This window comes from Dryas octopetala, chromosome 9 (genome assembly GCF_963921425.1).
Source record: "Dryas octopetala chromosome 9, drDryOcto1.1, whole genome shotgun sequence".
NCBI classification, from domain to species: Eukaryota; Viridiplantae; Streptophyta; class Magnoliopsida; order Rosales; family Rosaceae; genus Dryas; species Dryas octopetala.
In genome coordinates, this window is record NC_141374.1 from 4,802,159 (window position 1) to 4,827,592 (window position 25,434).

General features: G+C 35.7%; 4 protein-coding genes across 4 annotated transcripts; 2 read left to right on the top strand and 2 right to left on the bottom strand.

The window, feature by feature from the left end:
- Nucleotides 1-989: 989 nt before the first annotated feature.
- LOC147273324 (homeobox-like protein) lies at nucleotides 990-2,132 on the bottom strand. The gene is made up of 2 exons (XM_086228201.1): nucleotides 1,537-2,132; nucleotides 990-1,203 (listed from the first exon to the last, which is right to left on the bottom strand). The coding sequence occupies exons 1-2, from the start codon at nucleotides 2,001-2,003 to the stop codon at nucleotides 990-992; spliced, it is 681 nt and encodes a 226-aa protein (XP_086084327.1). The 5' UTR covers nucleotides 2,004-2,132.
- Nucleotides 2,133-5,104: 2,972 nt separating this feature from the next.
- On the top strand, nucleotides 5,105-7,972 carry EXO70E2 (exocyst subunit exo70 family protein E2). The gene has a single exon (XM_086227434.1). It carries the CDS (start codon nucleotides 5,787-5,789, stop codon nucleotides 7,713-7,715), a length of 1,929 nt encoding a protein of 642 aa, XP_086083560.1. The 5' UTR covers nucleotides 5,105-5,786; the 3' UTR covers nucleotides 7,716-7,972.
- Nucleotides 7,973-10,227: 2,255 nt separating this feature from the next.
- PS2 (Presenilin-2) lies at nucleotides 10,228-12,310 on the bottom strand. Its single transcript, XM_086257262.1, has one exon. The coding sequence runs from the start codon at nucleotides 12,170-12,172 to the stop codon at nucleotides 10,838-10,840; it is 1,335 nt and encodes a 444-aa protein (XP_086113388.1). The 5' UTR covers nucleotides 12,173-12,310; the 3' UTR covers nucleotides 10,228-10,837.
- A 1,474-nt stretch (nucleotides 12,311-13,784) lies between these two features.
- LOC147273327 (uncharacterized) lies at nucleotides 13,785-16,959 on the top strand. The gene is made up of 5 exons (XM_086256747.1): nucleotides 13,785-13,935; nucleotides 14,971-15,124; nucleotides 15,219-15,287; nucleotides 15,695-15,801; nucleotides 16,216-16,959. Exons 2-5 carry the CDS (start codon nucleotides 14,980-14,982, stop codon nucleotides 16,738-16,740), a joined length of 846 nt encoding a protein of 281 aa, XP_086112873.1. The 5' UTR covers nucleotides 13,785-13,935; nucleotides 14,971-14,979; the 3' UTR covers nucleotides 16,741-16,959.
- The last annotated feature ends 8,475 nt before the right edge of the window (nucleotides 16,960-25,434 follow it).

Genomic DNA, 25,434 nt, shown 5'->3' on the forward strand with positions numbered 1-25,434 from the left:
TGTGAGCTTCCTGTCATGGATGTTACGACGAGTCTTGATCCGTTTATTGAAGCGAGTATTGGAAACTATAGAGGGATTACAAAGTATATATTTTGAAAAATGGGTGAGGTGGGCAACGGCGGGGAGTAAGGCTGCCGCCGGAGGTGGGTATGGCTAGGTTAGGAGGAGGTGCAGATCACATGTTTTTTCATTTTTTTTTCAGATGTAAATTTTTTTTTTATTTGTATCTGTGTTCACTATGTTTTTTAAATTCACTAAAAACATCATTTAGTCATTTTCTGAATTTACACTGTAAACTAGAAATTATATTTTGTGTTTTTGAAAAACTATTTTTTCAATACGGTAACCAAACACATTTTTGTCATTTTTTGAATTTGTAACATGAAAAACCGTTTTGTAAAACGTTACCAAACACACCCTGAGCCTTTTGGAACATTCACTTCAATACATCATTACCTTGATGTGTGCCGGACAAATTCATAAATATGTCATTATTATTGAATCCATTTAATAGATTAAATGATGGGATGTCACCTACCTCTAATATGCCCACCAATACGAAATTTTGTTAAGTGGGACCGTAACATTATTTAGTATTGAAATTTAAGCATTATTATTGGCAGATTTTACACGTGATTTTACAAATAATAACAAATCACAATTTGTCCCGCAAATTTCAATGTGCACAAAATTCCCACTATTTATCCTTACTTTATATTATATAATGAATTTACAAGAAAATATTTACATTCCCTAAGACACATAGGAAATACCTAAATGATTCATTTAATTATCTTGTTATCTATTAATACTAAAACAGATTAACCTCAAGGAGAAAATAAGGTGTCTGAATAATCCCATGTGTAATATACAATAAGAAGAGAGAAACTACAAAGCTAGAACATTTTTTTCTTTTTCTGTTTCTTTTGTTGCAATGTTTGAGACGTTTTGGTAGTTGAAACAGTACCACTACCCTGGACAAGTGTATATCAATTACAAAATGGGCAACAACAGAAGCAAGATACCCATTTTTGCTTAACCACATCTAGGTTTGATTTAGGGGTCTGAGTTGCATTTGGAGTTTCTTTAGGGGTCTGTGGCCGTGATTCGTCTTGTCTTGGAGGTGGTGGTGGCGGCGAGGATGGCTTTTGCTTCCCTGTATCTACCCTCAGTGAACCACTTCTTTCTCCTTCCCCTGCCAATCTTCACATAACAAGAAAGATTCAGTTGTTTGCTCAACATGCCAATGTGCACAATTAGTTGAAAATATCGCCTTTTATTAGTGTATTTAATTTTAATGTTGTATTTTTTTTGTTTCTTTTATTTAAATTATTAATGCAATGCAACTCTTTTTGTATTTTGGAAATGTATGCAGTTGTTAATGATTAGGAGAAGTTAAAAACACAACTTGAGAAGTTGCCAAAAGATTGTAACTATGTATTGAGATGTGAATATGTGAAGCATGCAAATTAAGCTAGTTCCTTGATTGTCTAAATTTTGCTAACATAGGCTTAGGATTAAAAATGAGCAACTTACATTGGAAATGCAAAAGATTTTGTACTTCCATCTGAAGCATGGGAGAGGCGAGATGAATGATAGTTGGCCTTAGAAGGAGGTGATGCAGTTCCTTTGTAAAAATTTTCTGTATTTTCCATCATAACCTCTCTCATTGTCTCTGCAGCTCTCTCTTGAATTACTGTTGGACTTGGACCCCCATCCAAAGTATCAGTTTTTTGGGAAATCTCAGCTACTTGCTTGGATGGAGGCTGGTTACTTGAGTAGTCAATGAGTGGACTAGGCATGTTTAGTTCACCAGGCAGGCCCAGCTCACCAGATTTCCAAGGAAACTGGTCTCTGGTAAAACTCATATTGCCCATCTGAATGCTGAATAAGGATTCATTGGAAGCAGTACTCCATTCCATTGGGGCATTGGATTTCTTAGAAAAAACATGGTCCGGAATCCTATATGGCGAGGAACCAGGATCACTAGGCCGCTCCATCATCTGCGTGGGAGGAAATTGTGTTGCGGGATCACTATGGCGAGCAACTACTGGTTGATCAGCTAATCCATCACTAGGCTGCTCATTCTTGGGCCTACAGCCGCCTTGAAAATCCTTTTCAGTGAAATTTGAAGCCACTTGAGAGTGTACTACTTGTGCAGGGCAAGCATGACCTTTCTGTATGTCACCCTGAAAATCCTTATCTACCTGAGAGGGTACAACTTGGGCAGGGCCAGCAGCACCTGCTTGGGACATACTGGCTTCATTTGCATCCAATTCCAAGCCGGCTTCATAACAATCAGATATAGAGTGACTCCACACTTGGCCTGTGCTTGGAACATTAGCTTCACCTTGAGTTGTAGTAGGATGTTGAGGCAATGAGGATGAGGGGCCTATTCCATTGCCTGCAATATCAGCTTCACCAAGAGTTGTAGCAGGACTTGTCCCACTGCCAGTTCTTCCATCTCCAGGTTCCACAACTGGAAATGTCTGGTTTAATCCAGGTGCCGAAATTTCAATGTCAAAGTCCTCTTCAGGTTTTTTAAAGCTTATAAGGGCTTCAGGGGCTGGAAGGAAAAGGTCTGAAGATGTTGATAATGTGGAGGAGATGGGGTCTAACCTTTTTCCCCCATTTTCAGAATCCATAACTTAAAAATGTCCCGATTCTGCCTCCAGCGGTCCTAACCCATTGAATTTCTGTAAAAATGAAAAAAGAGAGCATAAGCTTTTCAATCCAATGACATATGTTAAAAATTTAAATAAAACTTATTGAAAATTACTAGAAATCACAACACTGTTTTTGGTAGATGTCATAGAACCCCATATTACAAGAGTGAATGTTACATGGATCCTGAGATCTTCTCTTCATAATATTTGCCACCCAAATTCTAGGAAAGTAAATGTGACAACTAAAACACAAACTTGACAAAAATAGAAACAGAGAAGCTTCACCCTAATATCCATTGAGAAATAAAACTGGAATGCATTAATGTAATTGAGAACAAAAATCAGAATACATTCATACTTGCTGAGAAATTTTCAAAAGTTAAGTCCCTTAATTTAATGTTTTAGCTATAGCAGATTCAAATTGCATGTTGGATTCTCATACCCTTTATATATTACATATTGATATTCAATTGAATACATGTGATATTGATTACTTGAAGAACAAGAAATTGAGAAGAAAAAAAAAAAAGTAAAACCTGTTAAAAATTGAAATAAACTTGTAATACTCATACAAAACTTACATGCAAAACCAATAAAAATGAATGTGTCCTCACTGCTCCTCAGAGAGACTGCCAACCTCCGGGTCTGGAAACATCAATGGTCGCGCGCGGTGGCCTGAGAATCAGCAGTCTTGGTTTTGCACTGATGCCAACCTATATGGAGAGTAGTGGATAAGATGGCTGGAAATCAACGAAAAACGAAAACGAAAAAACAAAGACAAAATGGGGGAAAGAGGGAGAGAGAGAAAAGTGAGGGGGATTATAAGGCTTTGCATACACTTAGGCGTTGCTTTCTCACCCTCTATTTCCCATATATACTAACCAACTACTCCTACCTAATTTTAAATCCTAAGGCTGTATTTTCCCTTTTTGTCCTTCTTGATTTTCATATATATCATATCTGTTACATAACAACATTCATATATATCATATCTTATTCTTGACACGGTTTAATTTTACAAAGTAATCTACAACTAGAATTATAGGCATCCACATTGCACCATTGTACATCAAACTGGCTTTGGATTCGGGTTGAGATAAAATTGGTCATCACTTGTTCCACTTGCTGCAAAATGAGATAGGTCGCATGGAAGAGCACTTTGATTCATCCAAATTATACATATGTAGCTTTCAATGGATTGAGCAGATGCTCTTAAACTGGCCCTGGCTTACCTGATTAAAGAACTCTTTAGTCTTTACCAATTAATGATTTATGAACATAGTATATGTAAATATAAGATGTTCATCAAAGTGCTTTAAAGTACATATATTTGGATTTAAAGAAAAAAAAGTTTGTGCTTTAAAAAAATTAAAAAATACTTGGAAGCGAATGAGCATCCACTCTCCATAAAGCACTATAAATGGCTTTTAAATTTTATATTAGGCAGTGCTTTTAGAAGGCTTAAAAGCGCTTTCAAATAGTCAAAAACGCTTTTGCTTATATTTGGCAAAAGAAATAAGAAGCGCTTTTGGATTCTAAAAACACTTGGAAACGCTTCCAGGTGCTTCTTTAGAAAGCCCTTCCATGGAAGCGGTTCCAAGTATATTAACAAGAAGCATTTGAATTTTTTTCAAATAAATCTATGAATTTCTAACAAAAATGCTTCTAATAAAAGTGCTTCTTACGTAAGCACTCCCAAACAAGCCTATTTCTGTTAAGCACTATCAAAAGCACTTTTGATTATTTTAAAAGGCTTTTAGTAAAAGAAATGCAAAACAGGCCCCTTAATGGCAAATAAAATATACAACTTTATCAATTTATTTTATATTTCTTTCAATCCTATTGACAAGTAACGAATTGGACTTTGAACACATCAACTCGTAAAATGAGACTCTGACCCAAAAAAAAAAAAAAAAAATTCATAAAATGAGACTTTCACAGTCCAAGTTGATTTCTACCTCGTGTTTACTACCCAGTAATTGAATACTCGATCACACACACACACACATATATATATATATATGTTAGGGAATTAATTATTGTTTGATGGGAAATATGATATTACTTCTCACCCGTTGAATGTGATAAGTTAACATGAATCATACATATTGCATAACCAAGCATGGAGGCACAGATTTGCAAATTGAAAAGTGACGTAGTTTCTTAGCATTGCATGGAATGTGTTAAATACTTAAATAAATAACTGGTCAAACCCCATAATACATAGTGTGCAAAAGGACCAGTGTTGAGTGTCAAATGCTGTAATAGTCAATGGTCATGACCATTGGCAACAATGGCATAGAGAGTTTACAGACAGAGAAAGCTAATTAAAGAAGTTACCAAGAAAACGAAGCATACAAAGACTTTCCATTTTATTTCAACCGCACGAAATTTCAGCTTCATCTTCCCTCAAGTTTTATACTGTTTGATTTTTTCCACTATCATTTTCATCATTTTGCTTTTGCCTTCCCCAAAAACAGTTCTCTGTATCTCTCTCATTCTGTGGACCAAAGAAAACGCGTAGTTATTTCGCTTTATTTCATTTTTCCCAGTTGGGTTTCTGTTGAGTTTGTTTTAAACTACTTTTTGTATAGGATCAGCAGCTGCTTTTGTTTGGAATTCGACTCTAAGATTTGGTCTCTGCTCTTGTTTTTAGTACCTACGTTTCTTGTGTGGGTGCTGAGGCAAAACTTGTTTGGCAAATTTCTCATCTGGGTTCTTGAGTTTATGTATCAGTTTGCACTGATAAGACTACAGGTTGAGCATGAAGGGATCCTGCAAATTTTACTCTGGCAAGTTTATGTATCAGTTTGCTCTGGAAAATTTTACAATAGTTTTTGTAGATATCATGTTCCTTATCACTTTCATTTCAAGTTTATTCTGCAACTGTTTTTAAAAGCTTCAATTGCAGCATCTTCTACTGTAAATTCACAGATTTCTTTTTCCTTTTTTTCTTGTTTCACAATCTGATTCATTCCTGAATTTGGTTGAGCCAATAGTTTAAAGGGTGGTTCTGACTTCTGAGTCACTTGTTAAATTTTAATACGATTCTGTTTTGGGATTTATTTTGAGGCTTACAGTTGGTTACTTGGTTCTTTTTGCTCTTACATCTTTATTGGCATGGGGGACTATAAATCCTTCACCCCAAAAAATGAAGCAGAACAACATCTTGTTGCTGCAGCTTGGCATGTAATGAGGGCACTAGGGACAAGTAATGACCTAACTGATGACTTCAGAAAAACCCTCTCGGATGTTGAATCCCACTTGTCTGCCATTACTGCAATCACTGAAAGCAAGACAGAAAAATTTTCTGAGTTTGAGAAGCGGCTCAAACATGCCGAGGAGAAGGTTATAATTTGGGAGTCAAATGAACTAATGATATGGGACTCTGGCCCTGTGGAAGCCTTCAAGTACCTAAAAGCCATTGATGAAATCCAAACACTGAGAGAAAGTTTAAGAAGCTTGTCTGTGGATGAAAATGGGAAGCAGAAGAAACTTCTTTGCCGAGCTGATAGTGTTCTGCAGCTGGCAATGTCAAGGCTAAAGGGAGAGCTCATCCACATTCTTATTCGCTACAAGCAATACCATGAGCCCGGATACATGTCTTTTCGTTTGTCTGGAGCAGATGTTGTGTATGATGAGTCCTATGTTTCAGTTGAGGAAGAACCTGTTGAGGAAGCATCCCAGAGAAACAGTAATAGCACTGAATCAGATGAATATGTTGTAGATTTGGTGCATCCACTGGCAATTTCCCATCTCAAATCCATTGCAAATGTTATGTTTGCTTCAAATTATGGCCAGGAATTTTGCCTGGCTTTCATCAACACAAGGAAAGAAGCCTTAGATGAGTACTTGGTCGTTCTTGGCCTGCAGAAATTCAGCATTGAAGATGTGATAAAAATGGAGTGGAAAAGCTTGAACTTGGAGATCAAGAGATGGAACTGGATTATGAAGATCATCATTCGGGTCTATCTTGCTAGTGAGAAACGGCTCTGTGACCAGATTTTGGGGGACTTTGGATCTGTCGGCTCATTGTGCTTCCTTGAAACCTCAAAGGCTACAATGGAATGCCTCTTGAATTTCTGTGAAGCCATAGCCTTGGTACCCCGTCGGCCAGAAAAGTTGTTTTCCTTGCTTGACATGTATGAGGTTCTGGCAAATCTTCTACTGGTTATAGATGCTTTGTTCATAGATGAGGCTGGCTCTGTCATAAGAATCCAATTCCATGAGCTTTTGAGGAGCTTAGGAAATTTGGCAAAGAAAACATTTGTGGAATTTGGGAATGCCATTGCATCTAGCACATCAACAAATCCCTTCTCAGGAGGTGGTATTCATCCTCTAACTAGATATGTCATGAACTACATCAAGACCCTTACTGCGTATGGTGATACACTTGACTTGCTTACCAAGGATCAAGACATAGAAGAATCAAATCCAGACATTGAGTTGGAGGACAGGCATGGCATTTCCTGTTGTCCAACGGCTTACCACCTTCTGTCAATCACATCTACTCTAAAATCCAATCTTGATATGAGGTCCAAATTATACAAGGATGGTGCTTTACAACATGTTTTCTTGATGAACAACATCCATTACATGGTCCAAAAGGTAAAGAGCTCCAAACTCAGTCTTTTCTTTGGAGATGAATGGATAAAAAAGCATATTGTTAAATTCCAGCAACATGCAACTAGTTATGAGAGAGCCACTTGGAGCTCAGTCCTTTCTCTGCTAAGAGATGATAATTCGGGGTCACATTCTCTCTCAAAGGCAAATTTTAAAGAGAAGTGCAGGGCTTTCAGTACTGCCTTTGAGGAGGTGTACAAGAGCCAGACAGGGTGGTCTATCCCGGATGTTGAGCTTCGGGAAGATCTGCAAATTTCGACTTCACAGAATGTAATCCATGCATACCGGAATTTTATCGGAAGAATCTCTGGCAAGATTAGTGATAAAGACATAAGGTACACTGTTGATGATCTGGAGAAATATCTTTTGGATCTCTTTGAAGGGTCTCCAAGATCGTTGCATCATTCATTTACACGCAGGAGGTGAAGCTTTGGTAGTTTAGTTTACAGTTGTAGTTTTTCATGCCTTATTTTGTCAAGAATGTAATGTAACAAATGTAAATCTAATTGTTTTTAGTCATATGCCTTCTGTCAGGGATTCTCAAGCAAAATTACGATGTAATATATTGTTGTTTCTCAGCAACATTTCTCTCCTGTTGTAGTAAAATATCATTTGGCATTACATAATATGATTTCCCATGTAATTGAATTGCACTAATATAAAATTCTTGTCCCATTATAGTATCTTGCTTCGTTTTCTGAACATATAGCTTGAAGAAAAACAAAATTCTTTGGCAAATTAGGCTGAAACATGCATATCTGCAGACACACATTCACACTGCAGAGTTCAGACAGAAAACATACAAGGTTTAAGAAAAGAAAATGAAAGTCGATTTGTAATTTCATCTTGACTCAGATTGACCAAAATGCAGTCCACAAATCTTCAGACCCCACACCAAGCATTCATGTTGCATTGAAGTTGTCATGGGATTCATTCATGCACCAGGCTATAGATGCTGTATCGTTTTCATGGCTGAACAAACTTTTTAATAAAAGGGCAGATTCAATGTAGGGGTTTTATGTGCATAGGTGCAAATTGGGTCTGAATTTGATGTGCTGTACAATGCTGCTGGTCAACCTTCGAGAAAATAGGGCCGTTGATGTTGCCATTCTTTATGACTCTTTGTTATGACTTTTCTGTATTTTTCAAAAAGAGAGCACAGGGCAGTCGTGACAAATGCCAAGTATCACAACTGGTACACATCAACAACCCAAATTATAGTGGCCTAAAGCAAAAGGGTGAGGGCATCGCAGTGCTTTCCTATGAAACTACAACTGATGTGCTTTTATCTCCAAATCTCCAACCAATCTTTATCTTCAAATCCTTTCAATTACAGTTTACAGGTTCTAGCTGCCTAATTAGGATGTCTTCCTTTTTTCTTTTCTAAATTTTCTTGGTTGAAACAAAAAATTCAATTCTTTCTATTGCTTTGACGAGAAGGCAACTTGACCTTTTGTGTTCAAACTGTGATAGAAAAGCTCTTAGCCTCTTGCTGGTTCCTATTCAAGAACTTTGGTTATGAAACATCAACCTTAAAGAAATTTTAATTTCAATATGAACTTTTTATGTTGTGTAGGATTCATGTTCCATGTTTAGATAAAACTTATGTAATTATGTTCTTTGAACAATGTGAAATTAGGATGCAAGCCTTGACAAAGCCACTGTGACTTTGAGAAGGAAGGCACATTATTATTGAGAAGAGTACTATTTTGTAAATATATTAGCCACAAAATTCATATATAAAGAGAAAGCTCAAAATAAGGAAACTAGATTATCTTATTTAAAAAAGGCTTTTTAGCAAGATACCCACCTGAACTTTAATTCGATTTGCATGTTACCACCTAAATTAAAAATTGAAACAAGTTGCTTCCTGAATTAAATTTTGTTTGCAAGTTATCACCTTCATCCAAATCCTCATGGATTTTTTGGTCTTTTCAAAGAGAAGAACTTGGGTGGGGAAGCTTTTGCCACCTCAGCATGCTGAGTGGCAAGGCCCAACTAATTACAAGTGGCTACATGTACAACTATTTTTCTATTTTTACAAATTTTTAAAATTAATGAAAAATAGTTCCGGACTAAAAAAAATACACGAAAAATTCTTACGAACTTGTCTTGACTAATACTAATTTACTATGGAGTCAAATTATCAATTGACCCTCTGAGAGTTTCCAGAAAATTTAGGAAGTCCAAATTTATTTCTAAAAAATTAAAATACTCTAGACTCTTTAAAAATTCATAGGATAATCTTCTGAACTCCAAAAAATATAAGGTCTGCACCATTGGTCTTCTAAAAATTAACACTACCTTTCTCGTGAACAGTTACTACCCAAAATACCTCTCGGTCTTAGAGGAAAATAAATTCAAGAAAAATTCTAGAATTTTCAAAAAGTCTCGAAAGAATTATCTAAAATAGGTTTTTGGTGATTTTCAAAATATTTTTTAGAATTCTTCTGAGATTTTACGAAAATTCTATAATTTTTATAGAATTTATTTTATGGAGAGAAATTTATTTTAAATTTTTACAAATAAATTTGGACTTCCCAAATTTTCTGGAAACTCTCAGAGGGCAAATTGGTAATTTGACTTTATAGTAAATTAGTATTATTCAAAATAAGTCCGTAAGAATTTTCCGTGTATTTTTTTGAATCCGGAGTTATTTTCAATTAATTTTCAAAGTTTGTAAAAATAAGAAAATAGAAATAAAAAAATGGTTATACATGCGGCCACTTGTAATTGGTTGGGCCTTACCACTCAACATGCTGAGGTGACACTAAAAAACCCATGAGGATTTGGATGAAGGTGGTAACATGCAAATCGATTCAAAGTCATGTAGGTATCTTGCTAAAAAGCCTGTAAAGAATCACCTACATACATGTTATTGCCAAATACAACACAGATTATACAATATCATTAAGAAGGACACGTTGTGTTCAATACCTTTTGATACGCAACTGAGGCTAGCTAAAGTAATCAGCATTCAATATTTTTGGTACAAAATCACATACACTGTTGAAGTGAGCAATGGTATTAAATTAGCAAAAGCTAGAGGCCAAATATTTGCTTTTGTAGCTCCAACTAAAAATTAAGGGAGTGTAGAAAAGAGCTTAAGGCCTCTGTTCGAACTTTAATGCTCCCAATTTTTCATTTGAAAAACTATCTTCCCTAAAGATGATCCCACTTTCTCTATGTTTCATCTCCTATTAGCAACCCCATGAAATACTGGTTCATCTGACCCTTACTGCTTCCTTCCTTTCCCATACTTACAAAGTCTTAGCCATCTTCAATTATTTGGTTGATTTGAAGTCTTCCATGATCTCAAAGCATAACCTAAACCCTTCATGATAGACACCCAGGCTGAAAGCAAACTGTGAGTGCAATACTTATCTTCAGAATCAGAATGTAGCACATTTTAAACCAACTTTGCCAATCCAACCACTTCATAGAAAAAAAGATAAGTTGCAACAGTAGATCATCAGTCTCATGCAGTACACTCTGATACTTCATAATCTGCAGCTGCACATCAACCTTCCACGACATAATTCATATTCCTAGAACATGATGAGGTTCAAGGAACATTGTACAACAAAAACCTCAAGTAAGAGCCGGGTCAATATATAAAAAAGTACACCGAGCATTATCGACACTGGAAGAGCTGGCAAAGCTTTCTGATACAAAGCTAACAGCATCAAAGTAACTCCGAGTCCACCTATAATAGCAAGATAACATGCATACACTGTCATGAAATCATACATCGCTGCCCTCCCAACTAAAACACTGTAGAAGATGAAGTCTCCCAATCCCAGCTTGATTGAACCAGAGGACCCCAATCCAATACCCTCAAGCACCACACTTTCACTTGCCACAGCATCTTCCTGCCTGTGCTGCTGAACATTCGTTATGTGATCAAGTAGTGGCGCAGAAAGCTCTGGATCACTCTCTGGAATCTGCCCCTCTTCAGCTCTAACCAAACTTGAATCATTATGAGCATTACCGAATTCACCACGATTTGAATATGAATCTGAAGTATCATTGGCATTCACATTAGAGTATGACTCGGAATTTCTATTCTCGCCCAAACCAGAATTGATATTTTCATTGGAATGAGACCCATTATTCGAATTCTCATTTCTCCTCTCTCTCCAAACCCTCCTCTGACCCGCAGCACCCCTGGAATCATGAGAAGTCACTGGCCTAGCCTCATAAACCAAAGCAGGTATATCTTCATCCCTAGATATTGCAAGCTCTACCAAAAGCCTTAATGGCCCAACAGGTAACAGAACTGCAGCAACATCATACAATGCCATGGCAACCAATAACACCCAAGTAGTCCATTCAGGCAATTGTGTAAACCAATAAGCAACCAGAATTCCAATAGCAACCAAATATCCTTGTGTCACAAAAATTGCCATTTTTGACATGAACACAGCCAAAACACCAACAACAGCAAAATTAAACAAAACCAAGAGAAATGTGATACAATCAATGGGAACACTAAAATCCTGAATCAGAAACAGGGCAATTTCACCACCCATAAAGCCCAAAACAGTAAAAGCAGAGAAACCCATGTACGCTTTCAAGAACTTAGTGCATCTAAGATAGAAAAGAAGGACCAAAACGAATGTGACAACAGTGACAACAGCCACAAACACAAGGGAGTTCAAAAGGGCACCTACGAATTTGTCCCAGGTAGAGTCTGAGCTAGTCTCACTGTAGGCCATGGTGGCCATTGAGGTCACTGTTTCTGATGAAGAAGAATCATCCCCGTTTAAAATTGTGACCAAGATGACCACTAATAACATGCAGACTGAGACTGGTGTTATGATTCTAACAAGTTCTTCGCCTAGAGATTCAAGAATGCTTGTGGGTCTTGGATTTTGGGCCATTGGGTATTCGAGAAATGGATCAATTTTGGTTTTTGGGGGTGTTCCGGCTGATGGGTCTTTGAGATTTGGTTGGCGACTTTCAGAGCTCCGCTTTCAAGGCCTTTGCAGGTTCTGGTTGTTTGAGCATTTGACCAATAGTTGATGACTTTTTGGGGATGGGGAAGAGTTTCTAACCGTCCATCTCGGTGGCTTCACCAAACAAGGAAAGAGTTTTTCTTTAGCCTATTTGTTTTTATGGGAAGGGTTTTATTTTTATTTTTATGGCATCACAATCTCTTGTGTATTTACAAATTGAATGGTGAAATTATATTAGTTGATAGGTTGACTTTAAACTTGTAATTTAAATTCAACTCATCTATGTTTGCTATGTTAAAAATATTGATTTAAAATTTTAATAAATTAAGTAGAAATCCAGTTTTTGAAAGATTTTTAAATAGAAACCCAATCAAATAAAGAATTAAATATAAACCCAATCTGTCCGTGAAAGCAGATGCGGAGAAAAAAAATACACTACAGAGCGCTTGGTAGTTGTAGATGCATCGATTTTTTTGCTTGCAGATGCATGATTTTGCTTGCAGATATAGGATTTTTGCTTATAAACGGATAATTTTGCTTGAAGATGCAGGGGTTTGCATCAATTTTAATCAATCTGCAAGCGCCGAGCATCGCTTGATGGAATTGCCGAGCGCTCGGTGAACAATTTAGGCTGCAACTTATTTTTTGGGCCGGCTAGGATTTGAGTTTCTAATTAAAACATCCTTAAAATTTTAGAAATAATAAAGAACACATTATTAGTGGAGACATTAAAACTATAAGGTTGATATGGCTGATTGATTGGTGCGCTACATTTTTGTTTTGATCTCTTACCTAACAGAGTGTAGATTTGTCATGGTTGAGCCAAAAACCTCAAAACTAAACCCTAACCAATAAACGAATGCCAATCGACCCTAGATTCATTAACATACCCTCATTGTAATTGCTGAAAAATCATTGTTACTGTTTTTCATGGTCAGTTAATAGCGTAGACGCGACTTTATAAGCTTGAGTTTAAATGTTGATTTATCAAATTTTCACATTTATACAACAAAAACATAAATGGTATATCAAATGGTATATCTATATGTATCATTTTTATATATAATCTTTGGATTGTCTATGAACGACTACACTGATGGACAACGACAATGTTTAGAAAAAGAAAAGACATCAAGTGCTCCGTGTCCATGTTGATAGCTCGACTTATTAAAAAATAGGCCGACTTATCTTTATGTTTTGCGTATGAGTTAACTAATAAAAATATTTTAAGTTTTGGTCTTGAAATAAACCCAAATTATATTAGAAAGGAAAAAATATGAGTTATCGATTCATATTCACAATGAAAATTAGAGAAAAAAAAGTTCTCCATTCGAAAAAAAAGAAGAGGGAGGGAATATAAATTTTCCACATATATCCAGATATTTCGAGGTTGTTTAAAGGAAACTTCCCCGGCTGTCACAGAAACTATAAACAGCCCAATATAAACGTCCCACGTACAGGCCGTAACGCACCACTAAAATCTCCAACCCTCACTGTCACGGCTCTCATCCAACGGCTGGTAATTTAATTCCAAATCGGACGGACCAGATTTTCTAGAGCACTCGATATAACGATGACTCGGAGTCCCATTTCCACTACATAAACCCTATTCGAATCAAAACCTAGGGTTTTAGTCCAGTGCCTAAAACAGAGTGACAGAGAGAGAGAGAGAGAGAGGAGCGGACAAGGTACGATTCGAAGCCTCACATCGATTACTTATGATAATAATAATAATAGTAATAATTATTGATTCCAATGCTTTTGTTTCTTCGTTTCCTATTGTTTTTGCTCTGATTTCTTGGGTCTATTATGTGCTGTCTTTATTTGTTCTTAAGGGATTTTAAGTTCTTGTATATTTCTCTATCTATATGTATATGCATGTATATATGTGTGCGATTATTGTTTATAGACCTCTGTTTGGTTGGTGGGAAGTGTAGGAATAGAAAAATGAAAATTTGATTTCTGGGTTTAGCACAGCTAAGCCCAAGTGTATTTGTGGAGGGCAATTTTGACAACGTATTCTCTTGATTTATCGAACAATGAGTGAAAAAGGCATTTGTTACTTAAGATTTTCTGTTTGTTATGTAAATTCTCCAAAGTGTTTTCCTTTCCTTGATTAATCCCTCATTTCCCTATATCTTTCTTGAGAACCAATTAGTATTTAAATTATTTTTTCAAACTTTTTTGAAGTGAAAAAGTGGAATGAATGCTTTTGAAATGATTTTTTACTGATGATGATACGCATCAAAGTTTATTGGCTTGTCTTGTAACTTTGTTCGAGTAGCAGTAGATGAGAGGCCATGGAGATTATTTTTAATAATCATTGTCTGGGTATCTTATAAATCGCTTTTTGTTGCCATGATTTGTCCATATAGTTTTTAGTACGGTATTAACCTACCCGTGTGTACTTATAACACAATTTTAGAGTTTAAGGGCGTTTCTCCACATTAGACATGATACTTCGATCATGACATTTTTGTTGACATGGTTATTGCAGGTGTAGGGGTTCAGCCATCTTGTAAAATTTATTTTAATCAATTAAGTATAGATTGATTGCTGTAGTATACTAGAGGCCTGGGATTGAATCCTGCCTTATTAGGGTTTTGGGGGATTTTGGATTTTCCTTCATTTGGGCAAGGGCAAGGTAGGTTTAAGGGCTGCATTCACACTTATTGTGAAATAGATTTACTTATTGAAACTTGTTTTCTTGTGCTTTCTTGTAGGTTATTGCAATGGCTTTCTTAAGTAAAGTTGGGAATATACTTAGGCAGACTGCAAACAAGCAGATCAGATCTGAATTATCTCCTTTCAAACTGTCCATCCATCAAGCTATAAGATGCATGTCATCCATGCAAAGTTCAAAACTCTTTATTGGAGGTGCTTTCAGAATTCCTTGAGAGTTTCAAATATAATTTTTCCCTTCCCCTGCGGTGCAATTTTGTGTTAAGATGGTTCAGTTTTTGTAATGCAGGTATTTCGTATCAGACAGATGATCAGAGTCTGAAGGACGCTTTTGCAAAATATGGTGAAGTTATCGAGGGTATGTAATTAGCTTAATTGCATTGCATTTTTGAATTCTAGACAAAATTAGACTAAAAATATTGTAAGCTTTTTTGCTGTGCCTGCTGTTGTAAAGTGATTATGCTACGTAGATCACATAAAAAGCAAATGAATTTCTAAATCAAACATAGTCTTTTGTTTAATATGTTTTTATTTTGTTCTTTTTAATGGGTTAGCTGAAAGACTTGGATGAGTATGGATTTCTTTTCTTATTTTCCCAATTTTTTCAGTCAACTTTGAAGATCTGCTGTTGTGGAGTCTCAGTACTTTCTTTCCTTTTTTCATTTGCGATAATTCTCACTTTAAATTTCAATCCAAGTTTTATTTGTTAGGAATATTTGAATTAATTCAATAAATTAATGCTGATTTACCTGATAAATGTTGCAGCAAGAATCATCATGGACCGTGAGACTGGTAGATCTAGAGGATTTGGGTTTGTTACTTACACTTCTAGCGATGATGCATCCAGTGCAATCCAGGCCTTGGATGGTCAGGTAATTACTGTTATTATATTCTGGTAGCCTTTTGTGAATGAAATCAGTTAATGCTTCAGAGTGGTTACCGGAAATGAATCTTGAGTACTGAAATGTATTGTCCTGGGATTTCTGGTATGAAATTTGAAGTTTCAGACTTGGGGATAATTTAATTTGAAAATCCTGGCAGAACAAAATCTATTTTTCCATGCAAAGGCTTTGCCTTTTTATCTAATGATCGTTGTCATGCATTATGGGTGCTACTCATTGTCACTGTGAATGTAAATGTACCTCAATATCTGTTTTAAAAATGCAGATGCTGCAACATCTGTTTGTTCTATGTAATTACATTGGTATTGGGATCTTCTATTTTTTAATTTTTAACTCATGAACCTTTTTTTAACCCTTCAATTTTTTGTGTAAAAATTCTTCTAGGAGCTTCATGGCCGCCGAGTAAGGGTGAATTATGCTACTGATAGGCCTCGCACCAACTTCGGAGGTGGTGGTGGATATGGTGGTGATGGTGGTTACTCTGGAGGCGGTGGAGGTTATGGTGGTGGTGGATATGGTGGTGGCAGTGGTGGATATGGTGGTGGTGGATACAGTGGTGGTGGTGGTGGTGGATATGGTGGTGGTTCTACTGGGAATTATGGAGGCAGTGGAGGTGACAGCTATGGAAGTGGAAACACTGGTGGTGGATATGGTGGAAGTGGAGTTGGCAACAGCAGTGGTGGCAGTGGAGGTTTCGGCAATAGCAGCAATTTTGGTGCTGCTGGCAGTGCTGATACCTTTGGTAATGTTGGTAGTGCTGATAACCTTGGCGGTGTTGGTGGAGCTGATAACTTTGGTGTTGGCGGTGGTGACAACAGCTTTGGCGGTGGTGGCTTTAACCTGGATGATCCAACGGAAGGAAACGACAGAGATGATGATGACACTGGCGACTTTGCGAAAAGGGCCTGATAATATTTTATCAGATTAAAGGAGCAATCTAGTTTGCTTCTGCGCAGTGTTACAATTAAGTAGTTTGTTTTTTTGTTACAGCTTCTATTTCCCCCTCGTCCTTCTCTGTCTCCCTGAACTATTTTATTTCATTTTGTGTTGGATTTGGCACTGTGAACTTCATGCACCGTTTAGTGTGCTTTCTCAACGAAGAAAACTGTGAAAATAATTGTCATCCAAGCTCTCTCTCTCTCTCTCTCTCTCTCTCTCTCTCTCTCTCTCTCTCTCTCTCTCTCTCTCTCTCTCTCTCTCTACACACCGACAGAACTGTTGGAATCAATGTACAGGACGTGAGCAACATAGACGAGGAGCGTAGGCATTAATGGTGGAAGTTAAAAAATGTCATAGTTTTATTTGTTTTTTTTTTTTTTCTCTTTCTTTCTGTAGGACTTGGGTTTTGGTCCTTTTGGATGGTGTCATCAATGGTTTGATATTTAATACAAACAAAATAAAGTAGCAAAAAGAAAAGATAAAATCAGAATAGAACTTCGGCTTATTTATCTAAACTTATTATTCGCTTAAATCTATGGTGGTCCATGAATTTTTTTAACAGTCATATCCAGCTATGAACTAGCTGACTTGTGTCATGTTGGTTCAATTCGTCAAAATACCTTAAAGGGAAGTTAATTGTGTCATGTTGGTTCAATTCGTCAAAATACCTTAAAGGGAAGTTAATTTTTGTCATGTGCAGTTGAGGGGCAAATCAAATATTTCAGGCAAGATTTGAGTTAAAAAAAACATCGCTTCCCCATCCAACCACCGCCTATCTTACGGCTGCCCATCGGTCGGATCGAATAGGTAAATGGCCTTACCGATTCGATTATCGAAAATTTCGGTAATTCAATTTTGATGTCGATTTTCGAATTGATTTTTTTGTATTCGGTATTTTTCGGATCCTTCAATTTTTGGCATTTTTCGGTATTTTCGGTATTAATCACAAAATACAATCAGTCCTGCAGTGCCAAATCTACACAAGTAGACAACAGAAAAACCATTAATCAAAACAAGATTAACAGAAAAACCATTAATCAAAATAAGATTGACATGCAATTCCAGATCAGCGACTGAGTTGGGTGAGGACTGTGAGGTAGATCGAGAGTTAGAGACATGAGAGATGGAAGTGTGAGAGTCTGAGAGAGGCAGAGAGAGAGAGAGAGAAAGAGAGAGGGAGCCTCCAACATCTCTGGCTTCGATCCGCCGCCGTGGTTGATCGGATGGAGAATCCGAGCACACCATCGTGCTCAGGACGTCGAGAGGAAGAAGACTTGGGTGGTGGGAAGCCTCGACGCCGCCTGGAAAGGAAGTCAACGCTGGCAACAGTGCCGGATTATGGGTTCGGGTTATGGGTTTTCGGCTAGATTTTGGGCAATCAACGCTCATGCGAAAAAAGAGGAGGGAGAGAGGAAGCTTTTGGGACTGGTCTCGTCGCCATCGATCGCTGGACGAGAGAGTTCTCGTCGGAGAAGGTGATCAGCGCAAGGAAAGGGAAGAGAGAGAATAAGAAAAAAAATGAAAAAAAAAACTGAGAAAGTGAGGAAGAGAGAGTCACGGGGAGGGGGGGATAGGGGTGGGTGGGCGCCAAAAAAAAAGAAAGGAAAGAAAAAAAAAGATTGGGGTTTGGGTGATTGGGGTTTCGATTGGGGTTTTGTTTGGGGTTTCGATGGGATTTTGTTTGGGGTTTTTTAGTTGTTTTAATTTATGTAATACATTTCTATATAGATAAATAATTAAAAATATCCTAAACCCTAATATAAACTATAGTATAAGACTATAATACCATAATACTAAACCCTAATATAAGACTATAATACTATATGTTATATGTTATATGTTATATATGTTACATATATAAATTATAGTATTATAAACTATGTAGTATATACTATCAAATATATAAACTGCAGTCTTATAGTATTATAAACTTGTAATGTCCTAAAAAATATATATATATATATATAATAATAATAATAAATAATAATAATAATATTTATGGGCTTTAAAATTTGGTTAAATTTTTAAGTTTGGGCTTTAGCCCAATTGTTTTACAAGAGATGAAAAGCCCAACCAAAAAAAAAAAAAAAAGAATCTAAATGGATTTGAAGATAATCACCAACGCCATTAGCTTTCTCAAAACTAGAACACCTAAGCTTTGATCAAGGGTGGTGATTCTTTTAGGGATAAGTCCTTATCTAAATAATCATTAGATACATCCCTTCTTAACTGAAAATGCATGACAATTAGATTATAAGGTATGCTTAAGAATAGTCTTGAGCAGCAAAAAGAAAACTGAACAGAGGAGACAAAGAAGAAACCGAGAGAAAAAGAAAAGAGAGAGGAAGAGAAAGAGAAAGAGAGAGAGAGAGAGAGAGAGAGAGAGAGAGAGAGAGAGAGAGAGAGAGAGAGAGAGAGAGAGAGAGAGAGAGAGAGAGTGTGTGTGTGAGTGAACTAGAAAGAGCTAGAGAAGGAGAGGTTGGAAACTCTAGTAAGGTTAGAAACTGAAATTTTATCTTAGAAGTTTTTTCTTTAAACTTTCCATAAACTAACCTCTTTTTGTCATCTATGGTTTTTCTTTAATGTAGGAACTCACAGCTTTTAGCCTCTATAGAACTCAAGGAGGGAATAAAGAAAGGTGAGTTTAAGGAACCCATGGAAACATGGGTGTCCTTAACAAATTTTTTTTTCTAAAACTTGTTGTTTTATAATTTTATTTACACACCTTTCTATTATAATGTAAAACTAAAAATTAGGTTGTAGATAGCCTTATTATAGCCTTAGAAACATGTTTTGTGATTTGGAATTGAAGGAAAATAAAAAACAAAGAAATATGAAAAATCTGGAAATTTTTCCAGAAAATTCGCATGTTCGTATGGCCTCTTTTCGAGCCTTATAACTTGAGTTTTAACCGTCCGTTTTTCATGTTCTTTATATGGTTGTAAAGAGGTGATGCAGAGCTTTAAAACAAGTATAAGTTTGCTCAATTTGGTGAAGGTTTGATAGGTCAAAAGTCAAGTAAAAAATGAGATAAAAAAACTGAAAAATCTGGAAAACAGGGACTGTTTAAAGAAGATGATGAACAGTGACCGGCCAGCCACCCCACTCGCACCGCCGGCGCGTGGTGGCGCGTGCGGCTGTTTCCGGCGACCGTTTTCGCCCAATTTTACACCCTCCTAACTCTATTTTTCGATACGAGTCCAATGGTATAAGTTTCACGTCAATCCGACACCTCTAAGTTAGAGTGTAAGTTACACTCTCCTTAAAAAGAGAGTGAAATAAATTTAAATCTAATTAAGTTATATCTAAACTATTTTTTTAAAAACTTTTTAGACCCAAACACATAGAAACGGACCAAGAAGGAACTCGAGCTCAAGAGATTAAGGTAGGGTCTCTAATTCCCCAATGATTGGACTATATTACAATTAATCCTTGTGTCATATTGTGTAATTTATTTTTTTGTGATAATTTATCTTTATTATTTGTGATGTTATTTCTTCATTAAATGTATTAAGTGCATTATATTTGTGAATAAGCTTTTATTATTAATCTTGTGTGTGCACTGTGAAATTCCTAAGTCTGTGATACACTCAAATTGCGTAAGGTTAAATTTTTATGCATGTACTATATAATTTCTCTATACATGCATTAATGTTTATCTTTACATGCATAATCATAAGTGCATAATGAAAGTGTGACTATGAACAAGGTTAAGAAAATGATTAATTGAGACACCAAGAAGAGAGGGAGATGAACTTGGTGGTCTCGTGATTTATTAGAGATACCATGGAGAAAGGGAGATGTACCTGGTGATCTCATGATTTGTGGAAGAATTATTGAAGAAAAAGTGGAATTAATTATATTCAAAATATTTGGGCTTAAGGGACGGACGGGTGTTGGCTTATACTTGGGACATTCGGGGCCACAGTGGAAGGATGCACGGTATGGGACGTGTAGGCCTGTTTGTCTTGGGTATGTGTCAACGAGAATGGTTAAGTAGTGAGTACACACATTCTCATTGCATATAATTGAAATCATTATCTGTATTTATTTTCTTTTACTGAGACATTGATTAAATGTGATAACTGGCCATGAGGGATCAATATACCCTACTGAGCCTTAAAAGCTCACACCCTAATAAATCATGCAGGTGACGAAAATATGACCAATGATGTGGAATACCAAAGGGAAATTTAGAGAATTTGCTGGAGTACTATGTTTTGTTTGTTTAACAATACATTGTAATATATAAGAAGATGAACATCTAGTATGGTACTCTTGGAATAGTATTTTGCTAAATAAAGTCTATCTTTCATTTTCACTTTACTTAGTCTCTTCAATTATTTTATATTATATTATTTTTATTTTCTTCTCACGTCTTAATTGTAGAAAATTTTTATTAATCTGCGATTAGGACGTAAGTCACGCTTCACTCCTAGATATTAGATTTTAATCAGGATTGGGGCGTGACAAAACTATATACTATAAATTATATAAACTATATACTATTAAATATATAAATTATAGTCTTATAGTATTATAAACTATATACTATATTATATACTATTAATTATATAAACTATAGTCCTATAGTATTATAAACTATTTACTATCAAACTATAGTAACTACTAAGTACTAATTAGTTTATAACTTTATAACTTTATATATAACTATATTATATACATAAACAATGTTAGGTATATATAACATTATAGAGTAATTAATAAATAATAATAGACTTAGTGTATAGAGTTTAGTGTTTAGAAATTAAAATTGTATGCTTAATTGGGTTTTAACTTTTAACTTTTAATTATAGTTTATAGGATATTAATAGAGTTTAGTGTATTTAACTTTTAAGTTTTAAGTTTAGGATATAAGATAAAGTGTATAGACTATAGAGAATATATAATATATAAGATAAAGTGTCTAAAACTATAAGTTATAACTAAAAGTCTAAAACTATATACTAATTAGTAATTTTATTATATAGGGTATAAGTATAACTAAAATTATATATTAAAACATTATTATATAAGTAGTTTATACTTTGTACTATATATTATACAGAGTTATTAATTATATACTATATAAAGTTAGTAAAGTTATAAACTATATATTTATATAAACTATATGGTATTATAAACTATATACTATATAAACTATAAACTTTAAACTATATAAACTATATACTAAGCATATTAATGTAATAATAATACATATAAATATATATAACCATATACTAACCATATTAAATTATTAATGTAATAATATTACATATAAATATATATAACTAAATTTCGGTAATTGTTTCGGATTTTTCGGTATATATTTTGGTTTTTTCGGTAATAATCGATTCGGTTACTTTCGGTCATAATTTTCGATTTTCGGTAATCGGTCGGTTTACCAACTTTTTTCGATTTTTACCAAAACCAAATCAACTTTTTCGGTAATTTTTTGGTTTCGGATTTTCAATTTTCAGCTTGTTAAAATCGATTTACCAAACCAAAAAATTTCAATTGGTAGTCGGTCGGTTCGGTGAATACCAAACCAATGGGCAGCCCTAATCTCCACTCCTTACCCTTCCTCTCCCTTTCTACTGCCCATCTCTTTCTTTCTCTTCTTTTTCCTCTCACTCTTTTGAAACTTATTTCAAAAGCATTGATTTCCCACTCAGAATAAAAAAACCCAGAAAAACCCATTTACCATAATCCAAACAATCTTGAAAACAAACCAATGAAATGATGAAATACAAAGAGAGGAAAGAGAGGAGAGGGAGGAGGAGGAAGGCCACTGTTTGGGTGGGGGGATCATATTAGAACATGAACTGATCGATTTTTCCCTCCACTTGCGGATCATGTTACAAAAATTGATGTTTGTTTGGGGTATTTTGACAGATTAGACCAACATATCACACATCAGTTAGTTCGTGGACGAATATGACACTTAAAAAATTCTTGGACCAATATGAAACTACGCGAATAATAAGTGGACTACTGGTGCAATTAAAGGATTGGATATGCATTTGAAAAATTTAAAGGATTAGTTGTTCACACATTGAAATTCTGTGAATTGTCAACGCCTGAGAGTTGGTCCATGCATTGGAGATATGGGTTTGGAGTCAAAGGATAAGGTGTTCACTGTCAAAGAGGACCTTTGGTTACTTTGTAATGTTGTCGAGCCCTAATTATACAAGCACAGTTTTTATTTTTGAGAAATCATTTATCGATTTGCCTTTTTTTGTTTTTATCGAAATCATTTATCAACCTTCTTTTTCTTTGGCCGGTAAATCATTTATCACCTCATGAAATGCAACATGTTGGGTTGGACCTTGAAAATACAAAAAAAAGTGGTTGGATTAGACTGAGTTGATAAGGATATGAAGACCTTTTTTTTTTTTTGTAAGGATATGAAGACTATATATGGGCCTATCCTAAAAGAACATTTTTGATGAAAGTTTGTCCCCAATCAAATTCCCGTTGTCAGTCTCTTAAAAGTAAAAAGTCATTCACATTCATAGAATATAATGCTGCATTCATATAGGAGATTTGAATAACTCATCTCTGTCATTAGTCCTTAACAATGCAAATTACATTTTAGTGCTGCCAAGTCCCAACTGAAGTGTCAACCCACTCAATATTATATCATCAGCGTACTGATTAGTCTTTTCTATCATATCAAGCTTCTTTTTTCCTTCACAATTTGCAAATTGATCAAACCATTGGAAGTGGTCCCCTTTGCATGTTTGCCAGAGCCATTTTTATAAATACTAGTATGAAATGTCATCTAGGGATTGGAAAAAATCCTATAAAAGTACAAACCTTATTTGTTTAGTACACTAAAGTATAAAACAATAACTTAGCTATGAAATGAACCCACCTAATCAAAATGAACTTTAAGTAATCTTATCAAATCAAATCTACCCCCTCAATAATTTCTATATAGGGTTGGAAAAGCTCCAACAAACGAGACATAGGAGGCAGTGTTGGTTTCAAACCAGCAATGTCAAATGTTTGACTAGCATGAGGAATGCAGTATGGTAAGTGTACAAAGTGTAGGAAAACAGGGGGAACGGGTCTTGGAGAAAACAACTGAATCAGATGATCAACCTATATTGCATGAGATGCAACAATTATTAAGCACTCAGATGTTAATAACAACAACAATGACAAACTATATTACACATCTTACTACTGTTTTTCTAAGCCTTTCTCCAAAGAAGTTGTTTCTTCTCCAATAACTACTTCTTTCTATTAAGTGTTTAGTAGTTTTCAAAGGTAAAAGGGAACAGTCCATGTGTATCTCAAACCTTACTTATTTATAATTGTAAAAGAAATAATAAAAAATATCATAATTATACAAAGAATTTATCACCACATACACACTCCACATAAATATAAGATAATTTTTTTTCTCTCCTTCCTTTTTGAAAGCCATAATTGGTATCATAATTTCATTTTAACGAGTGCATATAAATAATGGACTACATTGAAGTTGAGGTTTTACACTAACCAAAAACTACAACAATGTAAGAAAAGGCAAAGTAGAAAATTGAATAAGGGGACTAACATGAGGATAATACTTCCCCCAAAACTATTTAGCTCGAATACTAGTTCTGCTTTAGTGGTAGATATATAGACACCATTAAGAAGGTCCAATTCATAATCAAACTGTTGGGGTGCTTTAGGTGAGACTAGTTTAGGTTTGCCTTTGTTGAGCTTGGAGGTTGGTCCGAGCACCCCTTTGAGTTAGCGAGACTAGGCCTAAAGTTTTCTGAAGAGTGTAAAGTATCTAGGGAAAAATCTGTTGTGTTTCCGGGGCTTTAAGTGTTTCTCGAGGCTTGGCAAGTGAGCTTGGGGAAAATAACATTTTTCCAAAAGAATTGGGCTTGAAAAGTAAGCTTGAAGTGTAGCAATATAAGCATGCTTGACATTTCTTGATGATCTGGCTTGGAGAGGTTTATGGTTAGATAAAGGCTATGGCTGAGGTTTTGGGTGGATGGGTGGTGTTCTAAAAGGTGATGTTTATGGTCAAAATGGCTTGGAAGATGTCTATGTTGGAATGAGATGCTTGTAGTGTTGAGAGAGAGCAATGGGAGATTGGCAAGAGAATAAGTGTCGTGCCCAATTATTCTTAGGCTTTTTTCTTGATGCGTTTGGTCATGGTAGCTTCGATTTATATAGCCTCTTGGACAAGTAAAGATCAAAGGCCTCGGGTCTTGTCCGAAAAGGGATTCTACTAAGCTAGGAAGGTGAAATAAAGGTGCAGCGAGAGCATTTAATTCTCCATGCTGCCTTTGTCCTCACATGTTTTGGATGGATGGATTTGTCTTCTCAAGTTCATCGAAATCTAGCAAAGGTCATGTATCGGGCTTGGGTTTGCTTTTTGTCTTAAACTGAAGAAGTAAAATCATTTGGCATACGAGTTTGTCGTTGTTTGACTGGCTTAGGACATATGAGATCTTAGGCGTAGAAGGTAGGGTGTGTCATCGGTTTGGACATAAGGTTCCTACCAAACCAATAAGAAATATTGAGAAAAATATCTATTACTAACCCACTTGAGGAAATCAAATAATGGGACTCGGTCTCTGGCCCACAAGTTGCCCTAAGACCACCACCATTTGAGTACTTAGCGCGCTTTGCGAACCTCCGTGACCTTCCACACCA